The 27059-nt window shown below is 66.7% G+C and overlaps 4 protein-coding genes across 8 annotated transcripts; 2 read left to right on the forward strand and 2 right to left on the reverse strand.

Moving 5' to 3' along the window:
• Positions 1-994: 994 nt before the first annotated feature.
• On the reverse strand, positions 995-2783 carry GPANK1 (G-patch domain and ankyrin repeats 1). The gene is made up of 2 exons (XM_086870690.1): positions 1957-2783; positions 995-1861 (listed from the first exon to the last, which is right to left on the reverse strand). The coding sequence occupies exons 1-2, from the start codon at positions 2781-2783 to the stop codon at positions 1414-1416; spliced, it is 1275 nt and encodes a 424-aa protein (XP_086726816.1). The 3' UTR covers positions 995-1413.
• On the forward strand, positions 2388-7936 carry CSNK2B (casein kinase 2 beta). Of its 2 annotated transcripts, none has more exons than XM_086870818.1 (7): positions 2388-2515; positions 2770-2853; positions 3243-3345; positions 3442-3557; positions 4244-4319; positions 6033-6222; positions 7743-7936. In XM_086870818.1, the coding sequence occupies exons 2-7, from the start codon at positions 2782-2784 to the stop codon at positions 7831-7833; spliced, it is 648 nt and encodes a 215-aa protein (XP_086726944.1). In that variant the 5' UTR covers positions 2388-2515; positions 2770-2781; the 3' UTR covers positions 7834-7936. The 2 variants fall into 2 exon arrangements, with proteins under 2 accessions (XP_086726944.1, XP_086726945.1); XM_086870819.1 differs by having other exon boundaries at positions 2488-2511.
• Positions 7937-9752: 1816 nt separating this feature from the next.
• On the forward strand, positions 9753-22793 carry ABHD16A (abhydrolase domain containing 16A, phospholipase). The gene is made up of 20 exons (XM_086870779.1): positions 9753-9920; positions 10006-10062; positions 10215-10281; positions 11322-11408; positions 11501-11586; positions 12062-12138; positions 12514-12618; positions 13663-13777; positions 14767-14865; positions 15673-15736; positions 17474-17523; positions 18250-18373; positions 19097-19201; positions 19303-19366; positions 20000-20056; positions 20549-20611; positions 21296-21372; positions 21925-22023; positions 22458-22504; positions 22591-22793. Exons 1-20 carry the CDS (start codon positions 9780-9782, stop codon positions 22672-22674), a joined length of 1668 nt encoding a protein of 555 aa, XP_086726905.1. The 5' UTR covers positions 9753-9779; the 3' UTR covers positions 22675-22793.
• DDAH2 (DDAH family member 2, ADMA-independent) lies at positions 22762-27022 on the reverse strand. Of its 4 annotated transcripts, XM_086870809.1 has the most exons (8): positions 26975-27022; positions 26450-26667; positions 26094-26419; positions 25552-25651; positions 25383-25456; positions 25079-25198; positions 23429-23575; positions 22762-23063 (listed from the first exon to the last, which is right to left on the reverse strand). In XM_086870809.1, exons 3-8 carry the CDS (start codon positions 26388-26390, stop codon positions 22935-22937), a joined length of 867 nt encoding a protein of 288 aa, XP_086726935.1. In that variant the 5' UTR covers positions 26391-26419; positions 26450-26667; positions 26975-27022; the 3' UTR covers positions 22762-22934. The 4 variants fall into 4 exon arrangements, with proteins under 4 accessions (XP_086726935.1, XP_086726933.1, XP_086726936.1 ...); XM_086870807.1 differs by having other exon boundaries at positions 26094-26667; XM_086870810.1 differs by lacking the exon at positions 25079-25198 and having other exon boundaries at positions 26094-26667.
• Positions 27023-27059: the final 37 nt, after the last annotated feature.

Genomic DNA, 27059 nt, shown 5'->3' on the forward strand with positions numbered 1-27059 from the left:
GCCCAAAACCGCCCCAAAAACCCGGGGGGGACCCAAAAAATCCGGGGGGGGGGACCCCAAAAACCCGGGGGGGACCCAAAAAATCCGGGGGGAGGACCCCAAAAATCCGGGGGGAGGACCCCAAAAATCCGGGGGGAGGACCCCAAAAACCCGGGGGGGACCCAAAAAATCCGGGGTGGGACCCGGAAAATCTGGGGGGGACCCGAAATCCCGGGGGGGGACCCGGAAATTCTGGGGGGGGGGTCCCAAACCGCCCTCCCGGAGCCCCAAAAACCCCGGGGGGGCCCCAAAACCACGCGGGGGGGACCCGAAACCACGGGGGGGACCCCAAAAACCCGGGGGGGGGGGACACGGAAAAATCTGGGGGGGGTGGGGGGGGGAGGGAAAGTGTCACGGACACCCCAAAACCTGGAGGGGGGAGGGGAGGGAAGAGGAAAAACCCCAAATCCGCCCTTTCCGAACCCAAAAATCCGCGCCAGGAAAAACTCGGAGCCAAAAATTCCGCTTGGGGGGGGGGGCGCGGACCCCACCCCCCCCCCCCCGTTTATTGCCCCCCAATTCCGGGGGTCCCGAACCCCCCAAATCTCAGATTGGGGGGGGGGGGGTCCTGACCCCCCTTTTATTGGGGGGGGGCCCGACCCCCACAGATCCCAAACTGGGGGAGTCCCGGGGGTCCCGACCCCCCCTTTTCGCCGTTCCTGGGGTCCCATCGAAGCCCCCCCCCAGTCCGGATTTTGGGGGGGGGTCTTTCGTTCTCTTCGCAGCCCCCCCGAGGCGGATCGGGCTTCCCTCAGAGCCCCCAGACCCATTTCGGGGGGTCCTGCAGAGCTGGGCAGGGGTCCTGGGGGGGTCCCTGAGGGGTTTGGGGGGTCCCGGGAGGATTTGGGGGGCTCTGGATGGGTTTGGGGGGTCTCGGGAGGGGTTCGGGGGGTTCCGGAGGATTTTTGGGGGGTCCCGAGAGGGTTTGGGGGGTCCCGGAGGATTTTTGGGGGGTCCCGGGGGGATTTTGGGGGTCCCAAAGAGGTTTGGGGGGTCCCGGGAAGGTTTTTGGGGGTCCCGGGGGTCTCCCGCCGGGGTCGGGCGGAAGTCGCCTCAGGCGAAACCGGAAGTGACGCCGAGTGAGGGCGGAAGTGGCTCCATCCCCTGGCGGCGCCCCCTGGCGGCGCCGAGGACCCGAACCGGGCACGGGGGGCGCGACCCCTCCCCAAATTCGGGGGGGTCCCGAATCCCGGAGCGGGAATTTCCCCAGGGACTCGCGGCGGGGCCGGGGATCCCACCGGGAATCGCTTCTCGGGGGTCCCGGGGGGTTCAGGGCCGGTCCCGGGGGGTTCAGGGCCGGTCCCGGGGGTCTCAGGGTGGCTCCCGGGGGTCTCACGGAGGGTCCCGGGGGTCTCACGGAGGGTCCCGGGGGTCTCACGGAGGGTCCCAGCGCTCCATGTACTCCCTCAGCCGGATCTCCCAGGCCCGCTCCGCCGCCTCCGAGCGGAACCGGCCCCGCTCCCGCCCCCGGCCCCGCTCCCGGTCCCGGCCCCGCCGGGGGGGTCCCGCCACGGCCGCCTCGTCCCCCGGGCCGAAGTGCGTGACCCGGGCCCGCGGGCGCGGCCCCCAGCCCAGCCCGGCCCGGTCCCGTTTCAGCTCGGTGGGCACCGGCAGCCGCCGCCCGCCGCCCGTGGGGCCCAGCCCGCCGCCCGCCCAGCCGGCCCGCAGCAGCAGCCGGTAACCGGGACCGGAGGCGGCGGCGGGGAGCGGCCCGGGGGGCGCGGCCGGAGCCCCCAGCCCCAGCAGGTGCGCGGTGCAGCGGCGGTGCCGAGCGGGGGGGTCCCGGAACGAGGCCCCGCAGCTCCGGCAGAAGTGGGGGGTGCTGCGGAGAGGAGACTCCCGGTTAACGGACTCGCTAATTAATATTAATTCCTTAATTAATGTTAATTAACGGGGATGGGCGGGGCTCGCACCCACCTGGGCGGCTCCTCCCCGGCTCCCGGCGGCTCCCGGGGGCTCCCCGCGGGCTCCGCGCCGCCCCCCTCGGCGATCAGGCTCTCGTAGAAGCTCCGCGCCTCCGTCCCGGGGTCGGGGGCGCCCGGGGAGGGCTCGGGGGGCGGCGGGGGCGGCTCCTCCCGCAGCCGCCCGTCCTTCCAGCGCTCGGCCTGCTCCCGGCCCCGCCGGAAGGCGATCAGGGACATGGCGGGCGCGGGGGGGGGCACCGGGGGGGTTCGGGAGCGGTTCGGGGATCCCGGGGGGTCCCGGCCGGGCCCCGCCGCCGCCACCGGAAGTTGCTGCCGGGGCGGAGGAGCCACGTGACACGAGGGCGGGCGCTGATTGGTCCGTGCGGGCGCGGGAGCGGAGCTCGGGCGGAAGTCGGCGGTGATTGGTCGGGCGCGGGCCGGAAGCGCGGTGCGGAGCGGAAGCGCCGGGCGGGCGGCGCTGATTGGCTGTTTCCGCTGAGGGGGCGGGGCTTGGGGCGGAAGCGGCGGCTGCGCGTGCGCGGATCGTGCCCGGAGCGCCCCTGGAGCGGCGGGTGAGGGCCCGGGGGGCCCGGGGGGCTCGGGCGGGACCCGGGGAGGCTCCGGGGGCGCCCGGGGGTCCCGCAGGGGGGGCTCGGGGTCCCCCCGGTGCGGGCGGTGTGGCGGCGGCGCGCGCGGGCCGCGGGCGGTGCGGGGCCCCGAGGGCCCGGGGCGGTTTATTTTGGGGGGGGAGGGGGGAGCGGAGGGGGGTCCCGGGAGGTCTGAGGGGATCCCGGGGAGGCTCCACCGGTTCCGTTCTTCCCCGCAGACCCCCGGGACCATGAGCAGCTCCGAGGAGGTGTCGTGGATCTCGTGGTTCTGCGGCCTCCGCGGCAACGAGTTCTTCTGCGAGGTGGGCGCGGGACCCCCGGGAGACCCCAGGACACCCCCGGGAGAGACCCGGGACAGCCCCGGGAGACCCCCAGGAGACCCCCAGACCACGGGAGAGCCCCGGACCCCGGGACAGCCCCGGGAGAGCCCAGGACACCCCCGAGAGAGCCCCAGACATCCCTGGGAGAGACCCGGGACACCCCCGGGAGACCCCCGGACACCCCCGGGAGACCCCCAGACACCCCCAGGACGTCCCCGGCCATGCCCAGAGCCCCCCGGAGCCTCCTCTAGCCCCCCCGACACCCCAGAACCCCTGGCCCTCGGTCCCCGAGCCCCCTCCGAGGCCCCCAGAGCCCCCCCAAACCCCCCCCAGCCCCCCCAAAGCCCCCCAGACCCCCCGTGTCCCCCCAGGTGGACGAGGATTACATCCAGGACAAGTTTAACCTGACGGGGCTGAACGAGCAGGTGCCTCACTACCGGCAGGCGCTGGACATGATCCTGGACCTGGAGCCAGGTGGGCTTTGGGGGGGGTTTGGGGGGGCTCAGGGGGGGTTTGGGGGGTTCAGGGGGGTCCCCAGCCCCTCTCTGACCCCCCCCGTGTCCCCCCCAGACGAGGAGCTGGAGGATAACCCCAACCAGAGCGACCTGATCGAGCAGGCGGCCGAGATGCTCTACGGGCTGATCCACGCCCGCTACATCCTCACCAACCGCGGCATCGCCCAGATGGTGCGGGACCCCCGGAATCACCCCGGGACCCCCGAAATCAGCCTTGGGACCCCCGAAATCAGCCCCGGGACCCCCGGAATCAGCCCTGGGACCCCCGGAATCACCCCGGGACCCCCGAAATCAGCCTTGGGACCCCCGAAATCAGCCTTGGGACCCCCGAAATCAGCCCTGGGACCCCCGGAATCACCCCGGGACCCCCGAAATCAGCCTTGGGACGCCCGAAATCAGCCCCGGGACCCCCGAAATCAGCCCTGGGACCCCCGGAATCACCCCGGGACCCCCAAAATCAGCCCCGGGACCCCCGAAATCACACCCGGGACCCCCAAAATCCCCCCTGGGACCCCCAAAATCAGCCCCGGGACCCCCGGAATCCCCCCTGGGACCCCCAAAATTAGCCCTAGGACCCCCGGAATCACCCTGGGACCCCCGAAATCACCCTGGGACCTCCGAAATCACCCTGGGATCCCCAAAATCAGCCCTGGGACCCCCGAAATCACCTCGGGACCCCCAAAATCCCCCCCAATACCTCCAAACCCCCCCCAGGACCCCCTGGACCCCCCGGGACCCCCAAACCACCCCCCAGGACCCCCTGAGCCCCCAGAACCCCCCCCCAGGACCCCCAAAATCCCCCCTCGGGACCCCCAAACCCCTCCCGGGACCCCCCTGACCCCCCTGTGCCCCCCCAGCTGGAGAAATATCAGCAGGGGGACTTCGGCTACTGCCCGCGGGTGTACTGTGAGAACCAGCCCATGCTGCCCATCGGTACGGGGGGCTGGAGGGATCTGGGGGTCTGGGGGGGGTCTGGGGGGTCTCAGGGGGGATCTGGGGGGTCTCAGGGGGATCTGGGGGGTCTCAGGGGGGATCTGGGGGGTTCTGCCCCGCGGGTGTACTGTGAGAACCAGCCCATGCTGCCCATCGGTACGGGGGCTGGGGGGGGTCTCAGAGGGGTCTGGGGGGGATCTGGGGGGTCTCAGGGGGGATTTGGGGGGTCTCAGGGGGGATCTGGGGGGTCTCAGGGCGATTTGGGGGGTCTCTGGGGGGTCTGGGGGGTTCTGTCCCGCGGGTGTACTGTGAGAACCAGCCCATGCTGCCCATCGGTACGGGGGCTGGGGGGGGTCTCAGAGGGGTCTGGGGGGGATCTGGGGGGTCTCAGGGGGGATTTGGGGGGTCTCAGGGGGGATCTGGGGGGTCTCAGGGGATTTGGGGGGTCTCAGGGGGGATCTGGGGGGTTCTGTCCCGCGGGTGTACTGTGAGAACCAGCCCATGCTGCCCATTGGTACGGGGGGCTGGGGGGGTCTGGGGGTCTCAGGGGGGATTTGGGGGGTCTGGGGGGTCTCAGGGTTTTAGGGTGGGTTATTTGGGGTGGGTTATTTGGGGTGGATTATTTGGGGTTTATTTGGAGTGGTTTATTTTTTGGGCTGGGTTATTTGGGGTTTCTTTGGGGTTGATTATTGGGGGTGGGTTATTTGGTGTGGATTATTTGGGGTGGGTTAATTGGGGTGGATTATTTGGGGTGGTTTATTTGGGGTGGTTTATTTGGGCTGGGTTATTTGGGGTGGTTTATTTGGGGTGGATTATTTAGGGTGGGTTTTTAGGGTGGGTTATTTAGGGTGGATTATTTGGGGTGGGTTATTTGGGCTGGGTTTTTAGGGTGGATTATTTGGGGTGGATTATTTGGTGTGGGTTAATTGGGGTGGTTTATTTGGGGTAGGTTTTTAGGGTGGGTTATTTAGGGTGGGTTATTTAGGGTGGATTATTTGGGGTGGGTTATTTCAGTTGGGTTATTTCAGTTGGGTTATTCTGAGTGGGTTTTTAGGGTGGGTTATTAGGGGTGGATTATTTGGTGTGGTTTATTTGGGGTGGGTTATTTGGTGTGGGTTATTTCAGTTGGGTTATTTTGAGTGGGTTTTTAGGGTGGATTATTTGGGGTGGATTATTTGGGGTGGATTATTTGGGGTTTATTTGGAGTGGTTTATTCTTTGGGCTGGGTTATTTGGGCTGGCTCCCCCCTGGCCTTTCCCCGGGCTGGGTCACCCGTGACGCCGATTTTGGGGAGGGGTCCGCACCGCCCCCCATGACACCGATTTTGGGGCGGGGTCATTGATTACCCATAACACCAATTTTGGGGCGGGGTCATTGCTTACCCATAACACCAATTTTGGGGCGGGGTCATGGGTTACCCATAACACCGATTTTGGGGAGGGGTCCACGCCGCCCCCCATGACACCAATTTTGGGGGCGGGGTCATTGCTTACCCATAACACCGATTTTGGGGCGGGGTCCGCACCACCCCCCATAACACCAATTTTGGGGCGGGGTCATTGGTTACCCATAACACCGATTTTGGGGCGGGGTCATTGGTTACCCATGACACCAGTTTTGGGGTGGGGTCATGGGTTACCCATGACACGGATTTTGGGGAGGGGTCCGCGCCCCCCATGACACGGATTTTGGGGCGGGGTCCGCGCCCCCCAGGGCTGTCGGACATCCCCGGCGAGGCCATGGTCAAGCTGTACTGCCCCAAGTGCATGGACGTGTACACGCCCAAATCCTCGCGGCACCACCACACCGACGGCGCCTACTTCGGCACCGGCTTCCCGCACATGCTGTTCATGGTGCACCCCGAGTACCGGCCCAAGCGCCCCGCCAACCAGTTCGTGCCCAGGTCAGAGCTGCCCCCGCCCAAACAGCCCCGAATCCCAAAAAAAACCCCGTGAGAAACGGCCCCGGGGCTCGGGAAAACGACCCCGAGAACCCCAAACGGGGAGAGCCCCAAACTCAGGGAAATGAGCCCAAAAAGGGGAAAAAACGGCGGGAAATGAGTTTAAAAACGGCATAAAAATGAGTTTAAAAATGGTGGGAAATGAGTTTAAAAATGCTGGGAAATGAGTTTAAAAATGGCATAAAAATGAGTTTAAAAATGGCATAAAAATGAGTTTGAAAACGGTGGGAAATGAGTTTAAAAATGGTGGGAAATGAGTTTAAAAATGGTGGGAAAATGAGTTTAAAAATGGCATAAAAATGAGTTTAAAAATGGTGGGAAATGAGTTTAAAAACAGGGGGAAATGAGTTTAAAAACGGTGGAAAATGAGTTTAAAAATGGCGGGAAAATGAGTTTAATAACGGGGGAAAATGAGTTTAAAAATGGCATAAAAATGAGTTTAAAAATGGCATAAAAATGAGTTTAAAAACGGTGGGAAAATGAGTTTAAAAATGGCATAAAAATGAGTTTAAAAACGGTGGAAAATGAGTTTAAAAACAGGGGGAAATGAGTTTAAAAACAGCATAAAAATGAGTTTAAAAACGGTGGGAAATGAGTTTAAAAATGGTGGGAAATGAGTTTAAAAATGGCATAAAAATGAGTTTAAAAATGGCGTAAAAATGAGTTTAAAAACGGTGGGAAATGAGTTTAAAAACGGGGGGAAATGAGTTTAAAAACGGTGGGAAAATGAGTTTAAAAACGGTGGGAAATGAGTTTAAAAACGGTGTTTTGTGCCCGTTCCTGTGTCCCTGGGAGGTGCCAATATTCCCATTTTTCCCAATATTCCCATTTTTCCCAATATTCCCATTTCTTCCCCCAATCCCATTTTTTCCTGGTATTCTCATTTTTCCCAATATTCCCATTTTTTCCCCCAATATTCCCATTTTTCCTCAATCCCATTTTCCCCGATATTCCCATTTCTCCCCAATATTCCCATTTTTCCCAATATTGGGGTTTTCCCCCCCAATATTCCCGTTTTTCCCCCCAATATTCCCATTTTCCCCAATATTCCCATTTTCCCCAATATTCCCATTTTTCCCCCCAATCCCATTTTTCCCGATATTCCAGTTTTCCCCCCAATATTCCTGTTTTTCCCGATATTCCCATTTTTCCCGATATTCCCATTTTTCCTGATATTCCCATTTCCCCCCAATATTCCGGTTTTCCCCCCCAATATTCCCGTTTTTCCCCCCAATATTCCCATTTTTCCCGATATTCCCGTTTTTCCCGATACTCCGTTTTTCCCCAAAATTCCCGTTTTTCCCCCCAAAATTCCCATTTTTCCCCCCAAAATTCCCATTTTTCCCGATATTCCCGTTTTTCCCCCCAATATTCCCACTTTCCCCAATATTCCCATTTTTCCCAATATTCCGTTTTTCCCCAAAATTCCCGTTTTTCCCCCCAAAATTCCGTTTCCCCCGCAGGCTCTACGGTTTCAAGATCCACCCCATGGCGTACCAGCTGCAGCTCCAGGCCGCCAGCAACTTCAAGAGTCCCGTCAAGACCATCCGCTGAGAGACCCCCCAAATCCCACCCGGGACCCCCCCCGGGACCCCCCGGACCCCCCCAAACCCAACCCCCCCCCCGCAACCCCCCAAAAAAGAGATTTGGGCTGAAATCGGCGGCTTTTGGGTCATTTCTGGGGGAGCTCGGGGGGGCTCGCTGCTGCCTGGGGGGGTTTGGGGGGGTCTGAGCCCATTTTGGGGCTGGTTTGGGGGAGATTGGGGAGTTGGGGGGGGATTGGGGCTGCTTTGAGGGGGTTTAGGGGGATTTGGGGGACTTTGGGGGGGTCTGAGCCCATTTTGGGGATGGTTTGGGATGGTTTGGGGGGGTTTGGGGTTCATTTGGGGGGTTTGGGGGGTCTGAGCCCATTTTGGGGATGGTTTGGGGATGGTTTGGGGGGGATTGGGGATGGTTTTGGAGATTTGGGGAGTTTAGGGCTGGTTTTGGGGGGGTTTAGGGGTGTTTGGGGGGGTCTGAGCCCATTTTGGGGATGGTTTGGGGGGGTTTGGGGGGGATTGGGGCGGTTTGGGGCTGGTTTGGGGAGTTTAGGGCTGGTTTGGGGGGGTTTAGGGGGATTTGGGGGACTTTGGGGGGATCTGAGCCTATTTTGGGGCTGATTTGGGGGGGTTTGGGGTTCATTTGGGGGGTTTGGGGGGGTCTGAGCCCATTTTGGGGCTGTTTTGGGGCGGTTTGGGGGGGATTTGGGATGGTTTGAGGGGGTTTAGGGGGATTTGGGGGTTTTGGGGGTGGTCTGAGCCCATTTTGGGGCTGGTTTTGGGGGCTTTGGGGAGTTTAGGGCTGGTTTTGGGGGGGTTTAGGGGGATTTGGGGGACTTTGGGGGGATCTGAGCCCATTTTGGGGCTGGTTTGGGGCTGGTTTGGGGAGTTTGGGTCTGGTTTGGGGCTGGTTTAGGGACTTTAGGGGGATTTGGGGGACTTTGGGGGGATCTGAGCCTATTTTGGGGATGTTTTGGGGGGGATTGGGGCTGTTTTGGGGCGGTTTGGGGGGGATTTGGGATGGTTTGGGGGGGTTTGGGGAGTTTGGGGCTGGTTTGGGGGGCTTTAGGGGGATTTGGGGGACTTTGGGGGGATCTGAGCCCGTTTTGGGGCTGTTTTGGGGGGGTTTGGGGTTCATTTGGGGGGTTTGGGGGGGTCTGAGCCCATCTTGGGGCTGGTTTGGGGCTGGTTTGGGGGGGACTGGGGATGGTTTGGGGGGGTTTAGGGGGATTTGGGGGTTTTGGGGGGGTCTGAGCCCATTTTGGGGATGGTTTTGGGGATTTGGGGAGTTTAGGGCTGGTTTTGGGGGGGTTTGGGGGGATCTGAGCCTATTTTGGGGCTGTTTTGGGGCTTTGGGGACGGTTTCGGCCTTTTGGGGGGGTTTGGGGCTGGGTTTGGGTCGTCTTGGGCAGATTTTGAGCATTTTGGGGCTGTTGTGGGTGGTTTTGGGGTCGTTGGGTGATTTAAGTGGTTTCGAAGGGTTTCAGGTTGTTTGATGTATTATTTTGGGGCAATTCCAGCTGCTTCAGGAAGGTTTTGGGGTCGTTCCAAGCCGATTTTGATTGATTTTGGCTGGATTTGCTGCATTCCAGGCCGGTTTTGGTGTCACTTTAGGCAGTTTTGGGTTAACTCCAGCCGCTTTTGAGGTCTCTTTGCCCCATTCCCGCCCTTTTCGCTGGATTTTGGGGCAATTTCCTCCGCTTTTGGGGAATTTCGAGACGTTTTCACAGCGGCTCTCCCCGTTCCCATGACAACGGCGCCATTTTGTCCCGCCCCTGTTCCCATGACAACGCCGCCATTTTGTCCCGCCCCCGTTCCCATGACAACGCCGCCATTTTTAAAATCCCGCCCTCATTACCATGACCCCGCCCCGTGGGCGGGGCTTCCCGCGCAATCCCCGCCCATGGCCCCGCCCCGGAAGCGCCGTTTGACGGAAGCGCCGCCACTTCCGGCGCCGCCATCATGGCGAAGCTCCTCAGCTGCGTCCTGGGCCCGCGGCTCTACCGGGTCCACCGGCCCCGCCTGGCCCCCGCCGCCGCGGGGAGCCCGGCGGGGCCGCGGGGCACGGAGAGCGCGGGGAGCGAGCGCGGGGAGCCGGCCTGGGTGAGGCGGGGGGTCCGGTTGCCATGGGAACGGCGGGGGGCGGCGGAGCCCCCGGCCCCGCGCTGAGCCCCCCGTGCCCCCTCAGGACTCGTACTACCAACCGCGGGGGCTGGAGAAGCACACGGACAGCGTGCTGGCGCTGGTGAGCGCGGGGGGACCCCCCGGGACCCCCCCGGTAACCCCCGGTACCCCCCCGGTAACCCCCCCGGTACCCCCGGTATCCCCCCCCGGTACCCCCGGTATCCCCCCCCGGTATCCCCCCCCGGGGGTCTCAGCGCTCCGGGGGTCCCGCAGGCCTCGGTGCTCTGGTCCATCTCGTGCTACGCCTCGCCGCTCGCCGTGCTCTACCTGTACCGGAAAGGTGCGGGGGGTACCGGGGCGGTTCCGGGGGTACCGGGGGGTTCCGGTGGGGTTCCGAGTCCCGGGGGGCTCAGGGGGCTCCGGGGGGTCCCGGGGCTGCAGTCTGGGAACGGCGGGGGGTCCTGGATTGGGCCGGGGGCGTCTGGGGCTCTCTGGGGGTCTTGGAGCAGCGGGGGGGGGGGATCGGGGGTCTCCGGGGCAGTTTCGGGGTCTCCGGGGCTGTTTTGGGGCTATTTTGGGGTCTCTGGTGCTGTTTTTGGGGTCCCTGGGGTTATTTTCGGGCTCTCTGGAGCTGTTTTTGGGCTCTCTGGTGCTGTTTTGGGCTCTCTGGAGTTGTTTTGGGGCAGTTTTGGGGTCTCTGGGGTGCTGTTTCGGGCTCTCTGGAGCTGTTTTTGGGGTCCCTGGGGTTATTTTTGGGCTCTCTGGAGCTGTTTCGGGCTCTCTGGTGCTGTTTTTGGGCTCTCTGGTGCTGTTTTCGGGGTCCCTGGTGCTGTTTCGGGCTCTCTGGAGCTGTCTCGGGGCAGTTTTGGGGTCTCTGGGGTTATTTTTGGGGTCCCTGGGGTTATTTTCGGGCTCTCTGGTGCTGTTTCGGGCTCTCTGGAGCTGTTTTTGGGGACTCTGGTGCTGTTTTTGGGGTCCCTGGTGCTGTTTTTGGGGTCCCTGGGGTTATTTTTGGGGTCCCTGGGGTTATTTTCGGGCTCTCTGGAGCTGTTTCAGGGCAGTTTCGGGGTCTCTGGTGCTGTTTTTGGGGTCCCTGGTGCTGTTTCGGGCTCTCTGGAGCTGTTTCGGGGCAGTTTTGGGGTCCCTGGGGTTATTTTCGGGCTCTCTGGAGCTGTTTTTGGGGTCCCTGGGGTTATTTTTGGGGTCTCTGGTGCTGTTTTCGGGCTCTCTGGTGCTGTTTCAGGGCTATTTTGGGGTCTCTGGGGTTATTTTTGGGGTCCCTGGGGTTGTTTTTGGGCTCTCTGGAGCTGTTTTCGGGGCTGTTTTGGGGTCTCTGGTGTTATTTTCGGGCTCTCTGGAGCCGTTTCGGGGTCCCCCCAGGGCTGCTGACCGTGTCCCGCGTGGTTCCCCTGTCGCACTGCGCCGCCACCCTGGGGCTGCTGCTGGCGGGCGTGGCCTGCCTGCGAGGTGAGGGGGCTTTGAGGGACCCCCTGACCCCCCGGGACCCCCCCGGGACCCCCCTGAGCCCCCCCGGGACCCCCGGGACCCCCTCCCCGCAGGGCTGGGCCGCTGGAGCAACCCCCAGTACCGGGAGTTCCTGGCGGCGCTGGAGGAGAGCCACCGCTCCGGGACCCCCGAGAGCAAGGTGGGCTGGGGGGGCTGGGGGGGCTCGGGGGCGCTCGGGGGGCTCGGGGGGGCACGGGGACCCCCGGGGGGGGCTCAGGGACCCCCAGGAGGAACTCAGGGACCCCCAGGGACCCCCAGGAGGGACTCGGGGACCCCCAGGGACCCATGGGAGGGACTCGGGGACCCCCAGGGGGAGCTTGGGACCCCCAGAGATCCTGGGAGGGGCTTGGGGTTCCCCGGGAGGGGCTTGGGAACCCCCAGGGACCTCGGGAGGGGCTCAGGGACCCCCAGAGACCCCCAGGGACCCCCGGGAGGGGCTCAGGGACCCTCCAGGGACCTCGGGAGGGCCTTGGGGACACCTAGAGACCCCCAGGGACCCCCAGGAGGGGCTTGGTAACCCCCCAGGGACCCCGTGAGGGGCTCGGGGACCCCCCAGAGACCCCCGGGGGCTGCGGGGGAGGGGGCTCAGGTCTCCCTTCTCGCCCCTCCCCCAGCGCAAGCTCGGCCTCTACACCTTCGACTTCCGCAGCTGGCCCGTGGACTTCCGCTGGGACAGCGCCGGCCCCGCCTGGTCTGGGACCCCCGGGGACCCCTGGGACCCCCTGAGACCCCCTGGGACCCCTGGGAACCCCTGGGACCCCCTGGGAACCCCTGGGACCCCCTGGGACCCCCTGAGAACCCCTGGGACCCCCTGGGACCCCTGGGAACCCCTGGGACCCCCTGGGAACCCCTGGGACACCCCTGGGAACCCCTAAACCCCCCCTGGGACCCCCTAAACCCCCCCTGGGACTCTCCTGAGAGCCCCTGGGACCCCTTGGGACCCCTTGAGACCCCCCCGGGACCCCCTAAACCCCCCCTGGGAACCCCCCCCAAGCCCCCCAGAGCAGCCCTGGGCCCCCCCCAGACTCCCCCCGTCGCCCCCTCCCCTGACCCCTCTCACCTGCAGGGGCGGGGCCCGGGCGGTGCCGCTGCTCCGCAGCCCCCCCCGGCCCCGGGGGGGCTCCCGGGGGCTCCTGGGGGCGCTCCGGAAGCTTCCGTGCGCCGTCATCAGGTGGGCGGGGCTTGCTGGGGGTGGGGCTAAGGAGGGTGGGGTCGTGGGGCGGGGCATGAGGGGGCGTGGTCGGGGGAAAGGAGCTGGTTGGGTGTGGGAGGGGAATGGGTGGGGCAGCCAGCCCCGCCCCATAGGTGTGTCCAACTGACTCCGCCCCTGGGCGTTTCCCCCGGGTGTGTCCCACTGACCACGCCCCATGGGTGTGTCCCACTGACCCCGCCCCTGGGCGTGTCCCCATGGGTGTGTCTCACTGACCCTGCCCCTGGGTGTGTCCCAGTGACCCTGCCCCTGGGTGTGTCTCCCTGGGCGTGTCCTGACCCTGGCCCCGCCCCCGGGCGTGTCCCCAGGCTGCTCCTGGCGCGCACTCTGGGTGTGTCTGTCCTGACCCCGCCCCTGGGCGTGTCCTGACCCTGGCCCCGCCCCCGGGCGTGTCCCCAGGCTGCTCCTGGCGCGCACTCTGGGTGTGTCACACTGACCCCGCCCCCGGGCGTGTCCCCATGGGTGTGTCCCACTGACCACACCCCTGGGCGTGTCCCCCTGGGTGTGTCCCACTGACCCCGCCCCTGGGTGTGTCCCACTGACCCCGCCCCCAGGCGTGTCCCCAGGCTGCTCCTGGCGCGCACTCTGGGTGTGTCTGTCCTGACCCCGCCCCCGGGCGTGTCCTGACCCTGGCCCCACCCCCGGGCGTGTCCCCAGGCTGCTCCTGGCGCGCACTCTGGGTGTGTCTGTCCTGGCCCCGCCCCTGGGTGTGTCCCCATGGGTGTGTCTGTCCTGACCCCGCCCCTGGGCGTGTCCCCAGGCTGCTCCTGGCGCGCACTCTGGGTGTGTCTGTCCTGACCCCGCCCCTGGGTGTGTCCCCATGGGTGTGTCACACTAACCCCGCCCCCGGGCGTGTCCCCAGGCTGCTCCTGGCGTGCACTCTGGGTGTGTCTGTCCTGGCCCCGCCCCTGGGTGTGTCCCCATGGGTGTGTCCCACTGACCCCGCCCCTGGGCGTGTCCCCATGGGTGTGTCTGTCCTGACCCCGCCCCTGGGCGTGTCCCCAGGCTGCTCCTGGCGCGCACTCTGGGCCGTCGGATGCTGTTCCCGGGCTCCGTGCGGCTCCTGCAGCGAGCGCTGCTCCCCGCCCTGCTGCAGGGCCAGGCGAGGCTCATCGAGCAGGTGAGAGCCCAAAAACACCTGAAATCACCCCAAAATCACCCCAAAATCCACCCCAAAACCTGCCCCGCCCTGCTGCAGGGCCAGGCAAGGCTGATTGAACAGGTGAGCCCCAAAATCACCTGAAATCACCCCAAAATACACCCCAAAATACACCCCAAATCCTGCCCCGCCCTGCTGCAGGGCCAGGCGAGGCTCATCGAGCAGGTGAGACCCAAAATCACCTGAAATCACCCCAAAATACACCCCAAATCCTGCCCCGCCCTGCTGCAGGGCCAGGCGAGGCTCATCGAGCAGGTGAGACCCAAAATCACCTGAAATCACCCCAAATCCTGCCCCAAAACCTGCCCCAAATCCTGCCCCGCCCTGCTGCAGGGCCAGGCGAGGCTGATCGAGCAGGTGAGACCCCAAAAACACCCCAAAATATCCCAAAATACACCCCAAATCCTGCCCCGCCCTGCTGCAGGGCCAGGCGAGGCTCATCGAGCAGGTGAGACCCCGAAATCAACCCCAAATCCCCCCAGGGACCCCCCAGGACCCCCCCCAAACTCCCCCAGGGACCCCCAGCCCCACCCAGGACCCCCCAAACCCCCCCCCAAACCCCCCTAGGACCCCCCAGGACCCCCCAAACCCCCCCCAGGACCCCCAAACCCCCCTAGGACCCCCCCAGCCCCCCCCCAGGGACCCTCAGTGACCCCCCAGGACCCCCAAACCCCTCCCCAACCCCCCCCAGGACCCCCCAAACCCCCCCAGGATCCCCCAGGACCCCCCCCAAACCCCCCAGGACCCCCCCAAATCCCCCAGGACCCTCCCAGTCTCCCCCAAACCCCCCCAGGACCCCCCCAGGACCCCCCCAAATCCCCCAGGACCCTCCCAGTCTCCCCCAAACCCCCCCAGCCCCCCCCAACCCCCCCCAGGACCCCCCAACCCCCCCCAGAACCCCCCCCCAGCCCCCCCCAGGACCCCCCAGCCCTGTCCCCCCCCTCCCGCAGTTCGGTGGCCAGCGGGCCAAGCTGGTGGCCTGCGATGGCAACGAGATCGACGCCATGGTGATCGACCGGCGCGGGCGCGACCCCCGCGGGGACACCCTGGTGGGGAGGGGTCCTGGGGGGCTGGGGGGGGGCTGGGGAGGGTTTGGGGGGGTCCTGGGGGGGTCCTGGGGGGTCCTGGGGGGCTGGGGAGGGGCTGGGGGGGGCTGGGGAGGGTTTGGGGGGGTCCTGGGGGAATCCTGGGGGGTCCTGGGGGACTGGGGAGGGGTCTTGGGGGGCTGGGGAGGGGCTGGGGGGGGCTGGGGAGGGTTTGGGGGGGTCCTGGGGGGGCTGGGGGGGAGCTGGGGGGGTTTGGGGGGGTCCTGGGGAGATTTGGGGGGTCCTGGGGGGGGCTGGGGAGGGGTCCTGGGGGGCTGGGGGGAAACTGGGGGGTCCTGGGGGGCTGGGGAGGGGTCCTGGGGGGCTGGGGGGAAACTGGGGGGTCCTGGGGGGCTGGGGAGGGGTCCTGGGGGGCTGGGGAGGGGTCCTGGGGGGCTGGGGGGAAACTGGGGGGTCCTGGGGGGGTCCTGGGGGGAGATTGGGGGTCCTGGAGAGATTTGGGGGGTCCTGGGGAGGGTTTGGGGGGTCCTAGAGGTCCTGGGGGGGCTTGGGGGGGATCTCTGGGGGTCCCGGGTGGGGGTCCCAGGGGGTCATGGGGGTCCCAGGGGGGTTTGGGGGTCCCGGGGGGTTTGGGGGTCCCTGGGTGGGGGTCCCTGGGGAGGCTTTGGGGGTCCCAGGGGGTTTGGGGGTCCCGGGGGGTTTGGGGGGTCCCTGGGTGGTTTGGGGGTCCCGGGGGGTTTGGGGGGTCCCTGGGGGGGTTTGGGGGTCCCGGGGGGTCCCGGGGGGCTCTGACCCCGCTCCCCCCCCCAGGTGATTTGCTGCGAGGGCAACGCTGGGTTCTACGAGGTGGGGTGCGTGTGCACCCCCCTGGAGGGTACGAGAGACCCCCCAAAACACCCCTGGCACCCCAAAAATGCCCCCGGGACCCCCGGGAACCACCCAGAGCTCCCGGGACCCCCAGAACCCCCCCCGGAATCACCCGGAATCACCTTGGGGTCCCCAAATTCCCCTTGGGGTCCCCAAAATTCCCCTTGGGGTCCCCAAAATTCTCCTTGGGGTCCCAAAATTCCCCCTGGGGTCCCCAAAATTCCTCTTGGGGTCCCCAAAATTCCCCTTGGGGTCCCCAAAATTCCCCTTGGGGTCCCTAAAATTCCCCCTGGGGTCCCAAAATTCTCCTTGGGGTCCCCAAAATTCCCCCTGGGGTCCCAAAATTCTCCTTGGGGTCCCCAAAATTCCTCCTGGGGTCCCAAAATTCCCCTTGGGGTCCCCAAATTCTCCTTGGGGTCCCCAAAATTCCCCCTGGGGTCCCAAAATTCTCCTTGGGGTCCCCAAAATTCCCCCTGGGGTCCCAAAATTCTCCTTGGGGTCCCCAAAATTCCTCCTGGGGTCCCAAAATTCCCCTTGGGGTCCCCAAAATTCCCCCTGGGGTCCCCAAAATTCTCCCTGGGGTCCCAAAATTCCCCTTGGGGTCCCCAAATTCCCCTTGGGGTCCCCAAAATTCCCCCTGGGGTCCCAAAATTCCCCTTGGGGTCCCCAAATTCCCCTTGGGGTCCCCAAAATTCCCCCTGGGGTCCCCAAAATTCTCCTTGGGGTCCCAAAATTCCCACTGGGGTCCCCAAAATGCCCCCAAAGGCCCCGAGTGGGGTCGGGGGGGGTTTCGGGGTCCTCGCTTGGGGGTTCCCCGGTTTTGGGGGGTTCGGGGTTGGAATTGGGGAGAATTTGGGGAGGATTTTGGGGGGAGTTGGGGTCGGAATTTGGGAGGATTTTGGGAGGATTTTGGGGGTATTTGGGTAGGGGGGATTTGGGGGATTTTGGGGAGGATTTTGGGGGGATTTGGGGTTGGAATTGGGGAGGATTTTGGGGGGATTTGGATTTTGGGGGTTTTGGGTAGGGGGGATTTGGGGTTGGAATTTGGGGGATTTGGGGTTGGATTTTGGGGGATTTGGGGTTGGAATTGGGGAGGATTTTGGGGGATTTTGGGGGGATTTGGGTAGGGGGGATTTGGGGGATTTGGATTTTGGGGGGATTTGGGGTTGGAATTGGGGAGGATTTTGGGGGATTTTGGGGGATTTGGGGTTGGAATTTGGGGGGATTTTGGGGGATTTGGGTAGGGGGGATTTGGGGGATTTGGGGAGGACTTTGGGGGGGTTTAGGGTTGGAATTTGGGCGGATTTGGGGTTGGAATTTTGGGGGATTTTGGGGGGTTTGGGGTTGGAATTTGGGAGGATTTTGGGGGATTTTGGGGGGTTTGGGGTTGGAATTTGGGGGGATTTTGGGGGTTTTGGGCCGGTCCATCTCAGCCTGGCTGGGGGTGGGGGGGGAGGCCCTGGACTGCACCACCTCCTTCTGGGGGGGGGGGTCCCTGCTGCTTTGGGCCCCTCCCCCTCGTTTTGGGGGGTCCGAAGCCCCCCCGGAGCCGCCGTGACCCCCCCGTGTCCCCCCCGTGACCCCCCCGTGACCCCCCGGTGTCCCCCCCGTGACCCCCCCGTGTCCCCCCCGTGACCCCCCCGTGTCCCCCCCGTGACCCCCCCGTGACCCCCCCGTGTCCCCCCCGTGTCCCCCCCGTGACCCCCCCGTGTCCCCCCCGTGACCCCCCCGTGTCCCCCCCCAGCCGGGTACTCGGTGCTGGGCTGGAACCACCCCGGCTTCGGCGGCAGCACCGTGAGTCTGGGGGCTCCTGGGGGGGGCTGGGGGGGCTGGGGGGGTCTGGGGGGGTCCTGGGAGGGTTTGGGGGGTCCTAGGGAGGGGTTCCAGGGGGGGCTGGGGGGGTCCCAGGGGGTCTCAGAGGGTCTGGAGGTGTCTGGGGGGTCCTGGGGGGGGTTCCAGGGGGGTTTGGGGAGTGTCTGTGGGGGTCCTGGGGGGTTTTGGGGGGTCCTGGGGGGGTTTTGGGGTGTCTGGGGGGGTCCCGGGGGGTCTGATGGGTCCTGGGGAGGTTTGGGGGGAATTTGGGGAGTCCTGGGGGGTGTCCTGGGTCACCCTAGGGGACTTCGGGGGGTCTTGGGGGGTCTGGGGGTGTCTGGGGGGTTTTGAGGCGTCTCAGGGTGTTTTTGGGGTGGTTTTGGGGTGTTTTTGGGGTGTTTTGGGGTGTTTTTGGGGTGTTTTTGGGGTGCCCGTGGCTCCCCGGCTCCGGGCGGTTTCTGGGGGTGTTTTTGGGGTGTTTTGGGGTGTTTTGGAGTGTCTCAGGGTGTTCTTGGGGTGTTTTTGGGGTGGTTTTGGGGCGCCCGTATCTCCCCGGCTCCGGGCGGTTTCTGGGGGTGTTTTTGGGGTGTTTTTGGGTGTTTTTTGGGTGTTTTTGGGGTGTTTTTGGGGTGCCCGTATCTCCCGGGCTCCGGGCGGTTTCTGGGGTGCTTCCAGGGGGTCTCAGGCCCCCCCCCCGGGCCCCCCCAGGGGGTTCCCCTGCCGCAGAGCGAGGCCAACGCCATGGACGTGGTGATTCGCTTCGCGCTGCAGCGGCTGCGCTTCCCCGCCCCCAACATCGTCCTCTACGCCTGGTCCATCGGGGGCTTCCCCGGTACGGGGGGCTTTGGGGGGGCACTGGGGGGGCCGGGGGGGGGTTTGGGGGTCACTGGGGGGCACTGGGAGGGCACTGGGGGGGGCTTTGGGGGCAGTGGGGGGGCTGGGGGGCAGTGGGGGGGGCAGTGGGGGGGCACGAGAGGGATTTGGGGTCACTGGGGGGACTGGGAGGGGGTTTGGGGGCACTGGGGGGGGTTGGGGGCACTGGGGGGTGTTTGGGGGCAGTGGGGGCACTGGGGGGCACTGGGGGGCACTGGGAGGGGGTTTGGGGTCATTGGGAGGGGGTTTGGGGGCACTGAGGGGGCTGGGAGGGCACAGGGGGTCACTGGGAGGGCACTGGGGGGCACTGGGGGTCACTAGGGGGGGTTTGGGGTCACTGGGAGGGCTGGGGGGCAGTGGGAGGGGCACTGGGGGGGGTTTGGGGGCACTGGGAGTGCACTGGGGGGCAGTGGGGGGGGCACTGGGGGGGGTTTGGGGGCAGTGGGGGGGTTTGGGGGCAATGGGGGGCTGGGGGCCAGTGGGGGGGCACTGGGGGGGGTTTGGGGGCACTGGGGGCAGTGGGGGGGGCACTGGGGGGGCACTGGGAGCACTGGGACGCTGCTCACAGAATTTTGGGGGGCACTCAGGGGGCTCTGAGCCCCCCCCCCCCAGCCCCGTGGGGACCCTCTGACCCCCCCTGACCCCCCCTGACCCCCCGTGTCCCCCCCCCGTGTCCCCCCAGCCACCTGGGCGGCCATGTCGTACCCCGAGCTGGGGGGGCTGGTTCTGGACGCTTCCTTCGACGACCTGGTGCCGCTGGCGCTGAAGGTGCTGCCCCGCAGCTGGCGTGAGTGCCCCTGCCCCCCAAAACCCCCCCAGAGCCCCCCAAAAACCCCCCCAGAGCCCCCCAGAGCCCCCCCCAAGCATTTAACCCACCCCCCCCCACAGGGGACCTGGTGACACAAACGGTTCGGGAGCACCTGAACCTCAACAACGCCGAGCAGCTCTGCAGGTACCCCCAAAACCACCCCAAAACACCCCGAAACCCCCAAAAACACCTCAAAACACCCCAAAACCACCCCAAAACACCCCAAAACCACCCCAAAACACCCCAAAACACCCCAAAACCACCCCAAACACCCCAAAACCACCCCAAAACCACCCCACAACACCCCCAAAACCCCCAAAAACACCTCAAAACATCCCAAAACACCCCAAAAACACCCCAAAATACCCCAAAAACACCCCAAAAACCACCCCAGAACCCCCAAAAACACCCCAAAACACCCCAAAACCACCCCAAAACACCCCAAAACCACCCCAAAACACCCCAAAACCACCCCAGAACCCCCAAAAACACCTCAAAACACCCCAAAAACACCCCAAACACCCCAAAAACCCCCAAAAACACATCAAAACATCCCAAAATACCCCAAAACCACCCCAGAACCCCCAAAACCACCCCAAAACACCCCAAAAACCACCCCAAAACCACCCCAAAAACACCTCAAAACACCCCAAAACACCCCAAAACCACCCCAAAACACCCCAAAACACCTCAAAACACCCCAAAACACCCCAAAACCACCCCAAAAGCCCCAAAAACATCTCAAAACACCCCAAAACCCCCCCCAAACCCCCCCAGGTACCAGGGCCCGGTGCTGCTGGTGCGGAGGACGAAGGACGAGATCATCACCACCACGTGAGCCCCCCCAAACCCCCTGGGACCCCCCAAACCCCCTGGGACCCCCCCTGGGACCCCCCAAAACCCCCTGGGACCCCCCTGGGACCCCCTGAACCTCCCTGGGACCCCCCTGGGACCCCCCCAAACCCCCTGGGACCCCCCAAACCCCCTGGGACCCCCCCTGGGACCCCCCCAAAACCCCCCTGGGACCCCCCAAAACCCCCTGGGACCCCCCTGGGACCCCTCCAAAACCCCCCTGGAACCCCCTGGGACCCCCCAAACCCCCTGGGACCCCCCTGGGACCCCCCAAACCCCCTGGGACCCCCCTGGGACCCCCCCAAAACCCCCCTGGGACCCCCTGAACCCCCCTGGGACCCCCTGGGACCCCCCAAAACCCCCCTGGGACCCCCCTGGGACCCCCCTGAACCCCCCAGGACCCCCAAAACCCCCCTGACCCCCAAAACCCCCCCGGGACCCCCAAAACCCCCCTGACGCCCCTGCCCCCCGCAGGGTCCCCGATGACATCGCCTCCAACCGCGGCAACGACCTCCTGCTGAAACTGCTGCAGCACCGGTGGGGAGCGGGCGGGGGTCCGGGGGGTCTGGGGGGGGGTTTGGGGGGTCCTGGGGGGGTCCTGGGCGGGGTTTGGGGGTCCTGGGGGGTCCTGGGGGGGGTCCCCGGGGGGTCCCGGGTCGGTTTGGGGGTCCTGTGTTGGTTTGGGGGGTGTCCCAGGATGGTTCGAGGGGTTCCAGGTCGGTTCAGGGGGTCCTGGGGGGAGTTCGGGGGTCCTGGGGGGGGGGGTTGGGGCATCTTGGGTCAGTTTGGGGGTCCCGTGTTGGTTTGGGGGGGGGTCTCAGGATGGTTCGAGGGGTTCCAGGTCGGTTCGGGGGGTCCTGGGGGGGGTTTGGGGGTTCCCAGGTTGGTTTGGGGGGGTCTTGGGATGGTTTGGGGGGTCCCAGGTCTGTTCAGGGGATCCCAGGTGGGTTTGGGGGGTTCCCAGGTGGGTTTGGGGGGGTCCCTGGAGGTCCCAGGTGGGTTTGGGGGGGTCCCAGGTGGGTTTGGGGGTCCCAGGTGGGTTTGGGGGGGGTCCCAGGTGGGTTTGGGGGTCCCAGGTGGGTTTGGGGGGGTACCTGGGGGTCCCAGGTGGGTTTGGGGGGTTCGCAGGTGGGTTTGGGGGTCCCAGGTGGGTTTGGGGGTCCCAGGTGGGTTTTGGGGGTCCCAGGGGCTCCCCCCAGGGTGTGACCCCCCCGTCCCCAGGTACCCCAAGCTGCTGGTGGAGGAGGGGCTGCAGGCAGTGCGGGAGTGGCTGCAGGCGGCGACGCCCGAGGAGGAGAGTGAGTGACCCGGGCGGGGGGGCCTGGTCTGGGGGGGCCAGACCCAGTTTGGGGCTCCAGACCCAGTTTGGGGGGGCCAGACCCAGTTTGGGGGGGCCAGACCCAGTTTGGGGTCCCCGTCCCCATTTTGGGGTGCCAGCCCCGTTTTGGGGTCCCAGCCCTGTTTTGGGATGCCAGCCTGGTTCCCGCCCCCCTTTCCCCCCCATTCCCGTTTTGGGGTCCCAGCCCCGTTTTGGGGTTCCAGCCCGGTTCCTGCCCCCTTTTCCCCCCAGGCGCGGTTCGGAGTTCCCGTTCCCATTTTGGGGTCCCAGCCCCGTTTTGGGGTCCCAGTCCCGTTTTGGGGTCCCAGCCCCGTTTTGGGGTTCCAGCCCGGTTCCCGCCCCCTTTCCCCCCAGGCGCGGTTTGGGGTCCCCGTTCCCGTTTTGGGGTCCCCGTTCCCATTGTGGGGTCCCCACTTTGGGGTCCCAGCCCCGTTTTGGGGTCCCAGTCCCGTTTTGGGGTCCCAGCCCCGTTTTGGGGTGCCAGCCCGGTTCCCGCCCCCTTTCCCCCCAGGCGCGGTTTGGGGGCGCTGTCCCCCCGACGAGGGCTGGTGCCGGGGGCAGCTCGAGGCCTTCGCCGGCGACCGCAGCCCCCCCTTCCCCTGGAGCCTCGGTCAGGGCGGGGCCGGGAGCAGCCAATGGGAGAGCGGGGCGGGGCCGGGAGCAGCCAATGGGAGAGCAGGGGCGGGGCTGGGAGCAGCCAATGGGAGAGCGGGGCCGGGGGCGGGAGCAGCCAATGGGAGAGCAGGGTGGGGCCGGGAGCAACCAATAAGAGGGCAGGGGTGGGGCCGGGAACAGCCAATGGGAGGGTGGGGGTGTGGCCAGAGCAGCCAATGAGAGGGCGGGAGTGTGGCCGGGAGCAGCCAATGGGAGGGTGGGGGTGTGGCCAGGAGCATTCAATGGGAGGGTGGGGGTGTGGCAAAGGGGTGGGAGGAGCCAGCAGGGATTGGCTGCTGCGTTGGGTAAACCATCCAATCGCGGGCTGGGCGTGGCCGCGGGTGTGGCCAGGCTGCCCCACCCCTGACCTCGGCCCCGCCCCCTCCCCAGGTGAGGAGCTGAGCCCCGCCCAGCGCCGGCAGCTCGCGCTGTACCTGGTGAGTGGGGGGCGTGGCCGGGGGGTTGGGGATGGCCGGTGGGCGTGGCCTCGGCGCTGACCCCGCCCCTCCCGCCCCTCCCCCAGGCCCAGAAGCACCTGCAGAACTTCGAGGCCTCGCACTGCACGCCCCTCCCCCCCCAGGCCTTCCGCCTGCCCTGGGCGCTGTGACCCCTCCCCCACCCCGCCCGCCCCTCCCCCACCCCTGCACGCGCCCCTCCCCCTCCCCCCCACAGAGACGGAGTAACGCGTTAATTATGGAATTCATTAATTAAAAGAGATTTTTGTAATTTGGTCCCGGGCGGCCTCGTTAAGGCAAAGCGGGGGGAGGGGCGGCGGCCGGGTGGGCGGAGCTAAAAAAAGGGGGGGGTGGGGCTCGCGTGTGGCCCCGCCCCCAGGATGGGAACGCTGGGGAAGGGGAAGGGGCGTGGTCAGAGCTGGCCCCGCCCCCCCGGCCGCGCCCACAGCAGGACGCAGCAGGAGCTCAGGGCCCCGCCCACCTTGGCGGCCTCGCTCAGGTCCAGCGGCACCAGCGACACCCCCGGAACCTTCTGGAACGCCTGGGGGGCGGGGCGGCATCAGGGCACGGCCACGCCCTGCGATGGCTCCTCCCCACAGCCCCGCCCCTTCCCGAGCCTCAGCTCCGCCCACTCAAATCCCCGCCCTGAATCAGCCCCGCTCATTTCCCGCCACAGTGGCCACGCCCTGGGGCACACCCCGGGTCACACCCTCGAGCCACGCCCCCTGGCCACTCCCCCAGCCACGCCCCCGGCCACGCCCACCTTCTGGCTGCGCGGGAACTCCTCCGGGCCCCGGTGCAGCAGGACCCCCCCCCCGGGCCACGCCCCCTGGTCACACCCTTGGGCCACGCCCCCCGGCCACGCCCCCCCGCCACTCCCCCGGCCACGCCCATGGCCACGCCCACCTTCTGGCTGCGCGGGAACTCCTCCGGGCCCCGGTGCAGCAGGACCCCCCCCGGGAGCCCCCCCGGGCGCGAGAAGAGACAATTCCCGGCCGGGTCATCGGGCAGCGCCAGCCGCGAGTACGGGTGGTCCGAGAGCTGCTCCATGGCCTGGGGACACCCAGAGTGACCCTCGGACACCCCAGAGTGACCCTCGGACACCCGGAGTGACCCTCGGACACCCCAGAGTGACCCTCGGACACCCGGAGTGACCCTCGGACACCCAGAGTGACCCTCGGACACCTGGAGTCACCCTCGGACACCCAGAGTGACCCTCGGACACCCGGAGTGACCCTCGGACACCTGGAGTGACCCTCGGACACCCGGAGTGACCCTCGGACATCCCAAACCGACCCTCGGACATCCCAAACCGACCCTCGGACACCCCAGAGTGACCCTCGGACACCCAGAGTGACCCTCGGACACCCCAAAGTGACCCTCGGACACCCCAGAGTGACCCTCGGACACCCCAAAGTGACCCTCGGACACCCCAGAGTGACCCCCGGACACCCCAGAGTGACCCTCGGACACCCAGAGTGACCCTCGGACATCCCAAACCGACCCTCGGACACCCAGAGTGACCCTCGGACACCTGGAGTCACCCTCGGACACCCAGAGTGACCCTCGGACACCCGGAGTGACCCTCGGACACCCAGAGTGACCCTCGGACACCCGGAGTGACCCTCGGACACCCGGAGTGACCCTCGGACACCCCAAACCAACCCTCGGACACCCAGAGTGACCCTCGGACACCCCAGAGTGACCCTCGGACACCCCAAAGTGACCCTCGGACACCCCAAAGTGACCCTCGGACACCCCAGAGTGACCCTCGGACACCCAGAGTGACCCTCGGACACCCCAAAGTGACCCTCGGACACCCAGAGTGACCCTCGGACACCCAGAGTGACCCTCGGACACCCGGAGTGACCCTCGGACATCCCAAACCGACCCTCGGACACCCGGAGTGACCCTCGGACACCCCAAAGTGACCCTCGGACACCCCAGAGTGACCCTCGGACACCCAGAGTGACCCTCGGACACCCGGAGTGACCCTCGGACATCCCAAACCGACCCTCGGACACCCCAGAGTGACCCTCAGACACCCCAAAGTGACCCTCGGACCCAGCCCCCGACCCCTCCAGTGCCCCTTGGCCACCGCCCCCACCTCAAACTGACCGGCTGACCACTGCACCCCACACCCCCCCCCAACTGGGATTTTTCCCCCCAAACTGGGATTTCCCCCCCAAACTGGGATTTTTCCCCCCAAACTGGGATTTTTCCCCAAACTGGGATTTTTCCCCCCAAACTGGGATTTCCCCCCCAAACTGGGATTTTTCCCCAAACTGGGATTTTCCCCCCAAACTGGGATTTCCCCCCCAAACTGGGATTTTTCCCCAAACTGGGATTTCCCCCCAAACTGGGATTTTTCCCCAAACTGGGATTTTGCCCCCCAAACTGGGATTTCCCCCCCAAACTGGGATTTCCCCCCAAACTGGGATTTTCCCCCCAAACTGGGATTTTTCCCCCCAAACTGGGATTTTTCCCCAAACTGGGATTTTTCCCCCCAAACTGGGATTTCCCCCCGGGCCGGGCTTTGCCCCCCGTGCCCCCCACCTTGATGGCCCTGCGGGCGCCGTCGCTGCTGCCGTGGGCGATGGTCTGGGGGGCTGCCATGCTGCAGAACCCCTTCAGCCGCCCCCCGCCGCCCACCGGCACCGTGGACACCGTGAAATCCTGGGGAGGGGGCGCGGGGGGGGGTCAGGACCCCCTGAAAACCCCCCCGGGACAACGGGAACCCCCCTGAAACCCCCCACAGACACCGGGAACCCCCCCAAAAAACCCCCCGGACCGCCCCATTAAACCCCCCCAAACCCCCCGGGGGTCCCCAAAGCCCCCCCAGAAGGGGCGGGGGTCTCACCCTGAAGGCGTCGGCCACGGCCTCGGCCCCGCGCAGGTTGGTCCAGGGGGAGATTCCCACGAAGAATTCCCGGCCTGGGGAGGGGGGCAGGGGGCGGTTGGGACCCCCGAGGGGTCCCGGGGGGGTCCCGGGGGGGTCCCGGGGGGGCGGGGGGCCCCCCAAAACTCACCGGTGAACAGAACGTCCCCCCCGTCCAGCGCCGCCCCCTCGTCCGTCACCGACAGCACCCGGAGCTGGAGCTGCTCCAGCACCTCCCGGAGCCCCCCGAGCTGGGGAGGGGTCACGGGGGGGGGGGGATCAGCCACGACCCCCCCCCAGTGCTGCTCCAGCACCTCCCGGAGCCCCCCGAGCTGGGGAGGGGTCACGGGGGGGGGGGGATCAGCCACGACCCCCCCACTGCAGCCCCCCCCCCCGCCTCCAGCACCTCCCGGAGCCCCCCGAGCTGGGGAGGGGTCACGGGGGGGGGGGGGGATCAGCCACGACCCCCCCTCTGCACCCCCAGAGCCTCCCCCCAGTGCAGCCCCAGAGCCCCCCCGGGCATGCGGGACCCCCAATCAGGACCCCCCATCTCCCCCCGGGGGTCCCAGCTCAGGGCAGCCCCCACCCCAAAAGGATCCCGGCCCCCCCATCCCTGGGGTCCCAACCCCCCCATCCCGGGGGTCCCATCCCCCCCCCCCCGGGGGTCCCAGCTCCCCCGCAGCCCCCCGGTACCTCCTGCTGCCGGGGGGGCCGGGGGCGGGTGAGCAGCGCCGTCCCCCCCTGGACCACCACGAGCTCCTCGAGCAGCAGCGGCCGCAGCCCCCCCCGGGCCGGGGGCAGCTCCAGCAGCTGCAGCCCCAGGCGCTGCCGCAGGACCCCCCCCAGGACCCCCCACTGCCGCCGCGCCTTGGCGGGGTCCGGGGCGGGCCCCGGGGGCTCCGCGACCCCCAGCGCCTCCTCACGGGGGTCCCCCGGGGGCGGCAGCGCCCGCACCAGGGCGTGAGTGAAGTGTCCGAAGGGCTCGGCCATGGGACCCCCGAGCGACCCCCGAGAGAGACCTGGGACCCCCGAGCGACCCCCGGAGAGACCTGGGACCCCCGGAGAGACCTGGGACCCCCGAGCTGGTCCCGGGACCCCCGAGCGGGCCCTGGGACCCCCGGACGAGACCCCCTCAAACACGGGGTCCGGGTTCGGGGTTCGGGGTCGGGGTCGGGGAGGGTTTTGGGGGGGTCTCACCGGGACCCCCGCCCGGGGCAGGAGGAGGGGGAGGGGTCGGGCGGAGCCTTCGGCCTCGGCGCTGCCGGAGCTGCGGGGGGGGGGCAGTGCCGCTGATTAACGGGAGCTCATCAGCGCTAATTAACGGCGGGGAGCGCCCCCCGGAACCCCCCCCCCGAGCCCCCCGGGACCCCCGGGGACCCCTCGCGACCCCAACCCCGCCGCACCCGGAGCCCCCCCGGGACCCCCCGGAGCCGCCCCGCGACCCCAACCCACAAACGCGGACCCCCAGAGACCCCCGCGCTCCCCCCGCGCCCCCCCAGAGACCCCCGAGCCCCCCCAAAGCCCCCCCGAGCCCCCAAACCCCCCCCCCGGGACCCCCCCGGACCCCCCCTCACCCGCGGCCGCCCCGATCCCAGCAGCCCCCGCGGCCACGCCCACCCCCATTGTCCGCGCGGGGCGGGGGGCGGGGCCCGAAGAGAC

This window comes from Cyanistes caeruleus, chromosome 33 (genome assembly GCF_971803275.1).
Source record: "Cyanistes caeruleus chromosome 33, bCyaCae1.hap1.1, whole genome shotgun sequence".
NCBI lineage: Eukaryota > Metazoa > Chordata > Aves > Passeriformes > Paridae > Cyanistes > Cyanistes caeruleus.

Coding starts and splice junctions, on each gene's coding strand:
- CSNK2B (XM_086870818.1), top strand. CDS start 2,782: ATGAGCAGCTCCGAGGAGGTGTCGTGGATCTCGTGGTTCTGCGGCCTC. Junction 2,854..3,242: donor GCAACGAGTTCTTCTGCGAG/GTGGGCGCGGGA, acceptor GTGTCCCCCCAG/GTGGACGAGGATTACATCCA. Junction 3,558..4,243: donor ACCGCGGCATCGCCCAGATG/GTGCGGGACCCC, acceptor GTGCCCCCCCAG/CTGGAGAAATATCAGCAGGG.
- GPANK1 (XM_086870690.1), bottom strand. CDS start 2,783: ATGGTCCCGGGGGTCTGCGGGGAAGAACGGAACCGGTGGAGCCTCCCC. Junction 1,862..1,956: donor GCCGGGGAGGAGCCGCCCAG/GTGGGTGCGAGC, acceptor TCCTCTCCGCAG/CACCCCCCACTTCTGCCGGA.
- ABHD16A (XM_086870779.1), top strand. CDS start 9,780: ATGGCGAAGCTCCTCAGCTGCGTCCTGGGCCCGCGGCTCTACCGGGTC. Junction 15,737..17,473: donor CGTGTGCACCCCCCTGGAGG/GTACGAGAGACC, acceptor GTCCCCCCCCAG/CCGGGTACTCGGTGCTGGGC. Junction 18,374..19,096: donor GTCCATCGGGGGCTTCCCCG/GTACGGGGGGCT, acceptor GTGTCCCCCCAG/CCACCTGGGCGGCCATGTCG.
- DDAH2 (XM_086870809.1), bottom strand. CDS start 26,390: ATGGCCGAGCCCTTCGGACACTTCACTCACGCCCTGGTGCGGGCGCTG. Junction 25,652..26,093: donor GGCCCCCCCGGCAGCAGGAG/GTACCGGGGGGC, acceptor ACCCCTCCCCAG/CTCGGGGGGCTCCGGGAGGT. Junction 25,199..25,382: donor CCGTGGCCGACGCCTTCAGG/GTGAGACCCCCG, acceptor CCCCCTCCCCAG/GATTTCACGGTGTCCACGGT.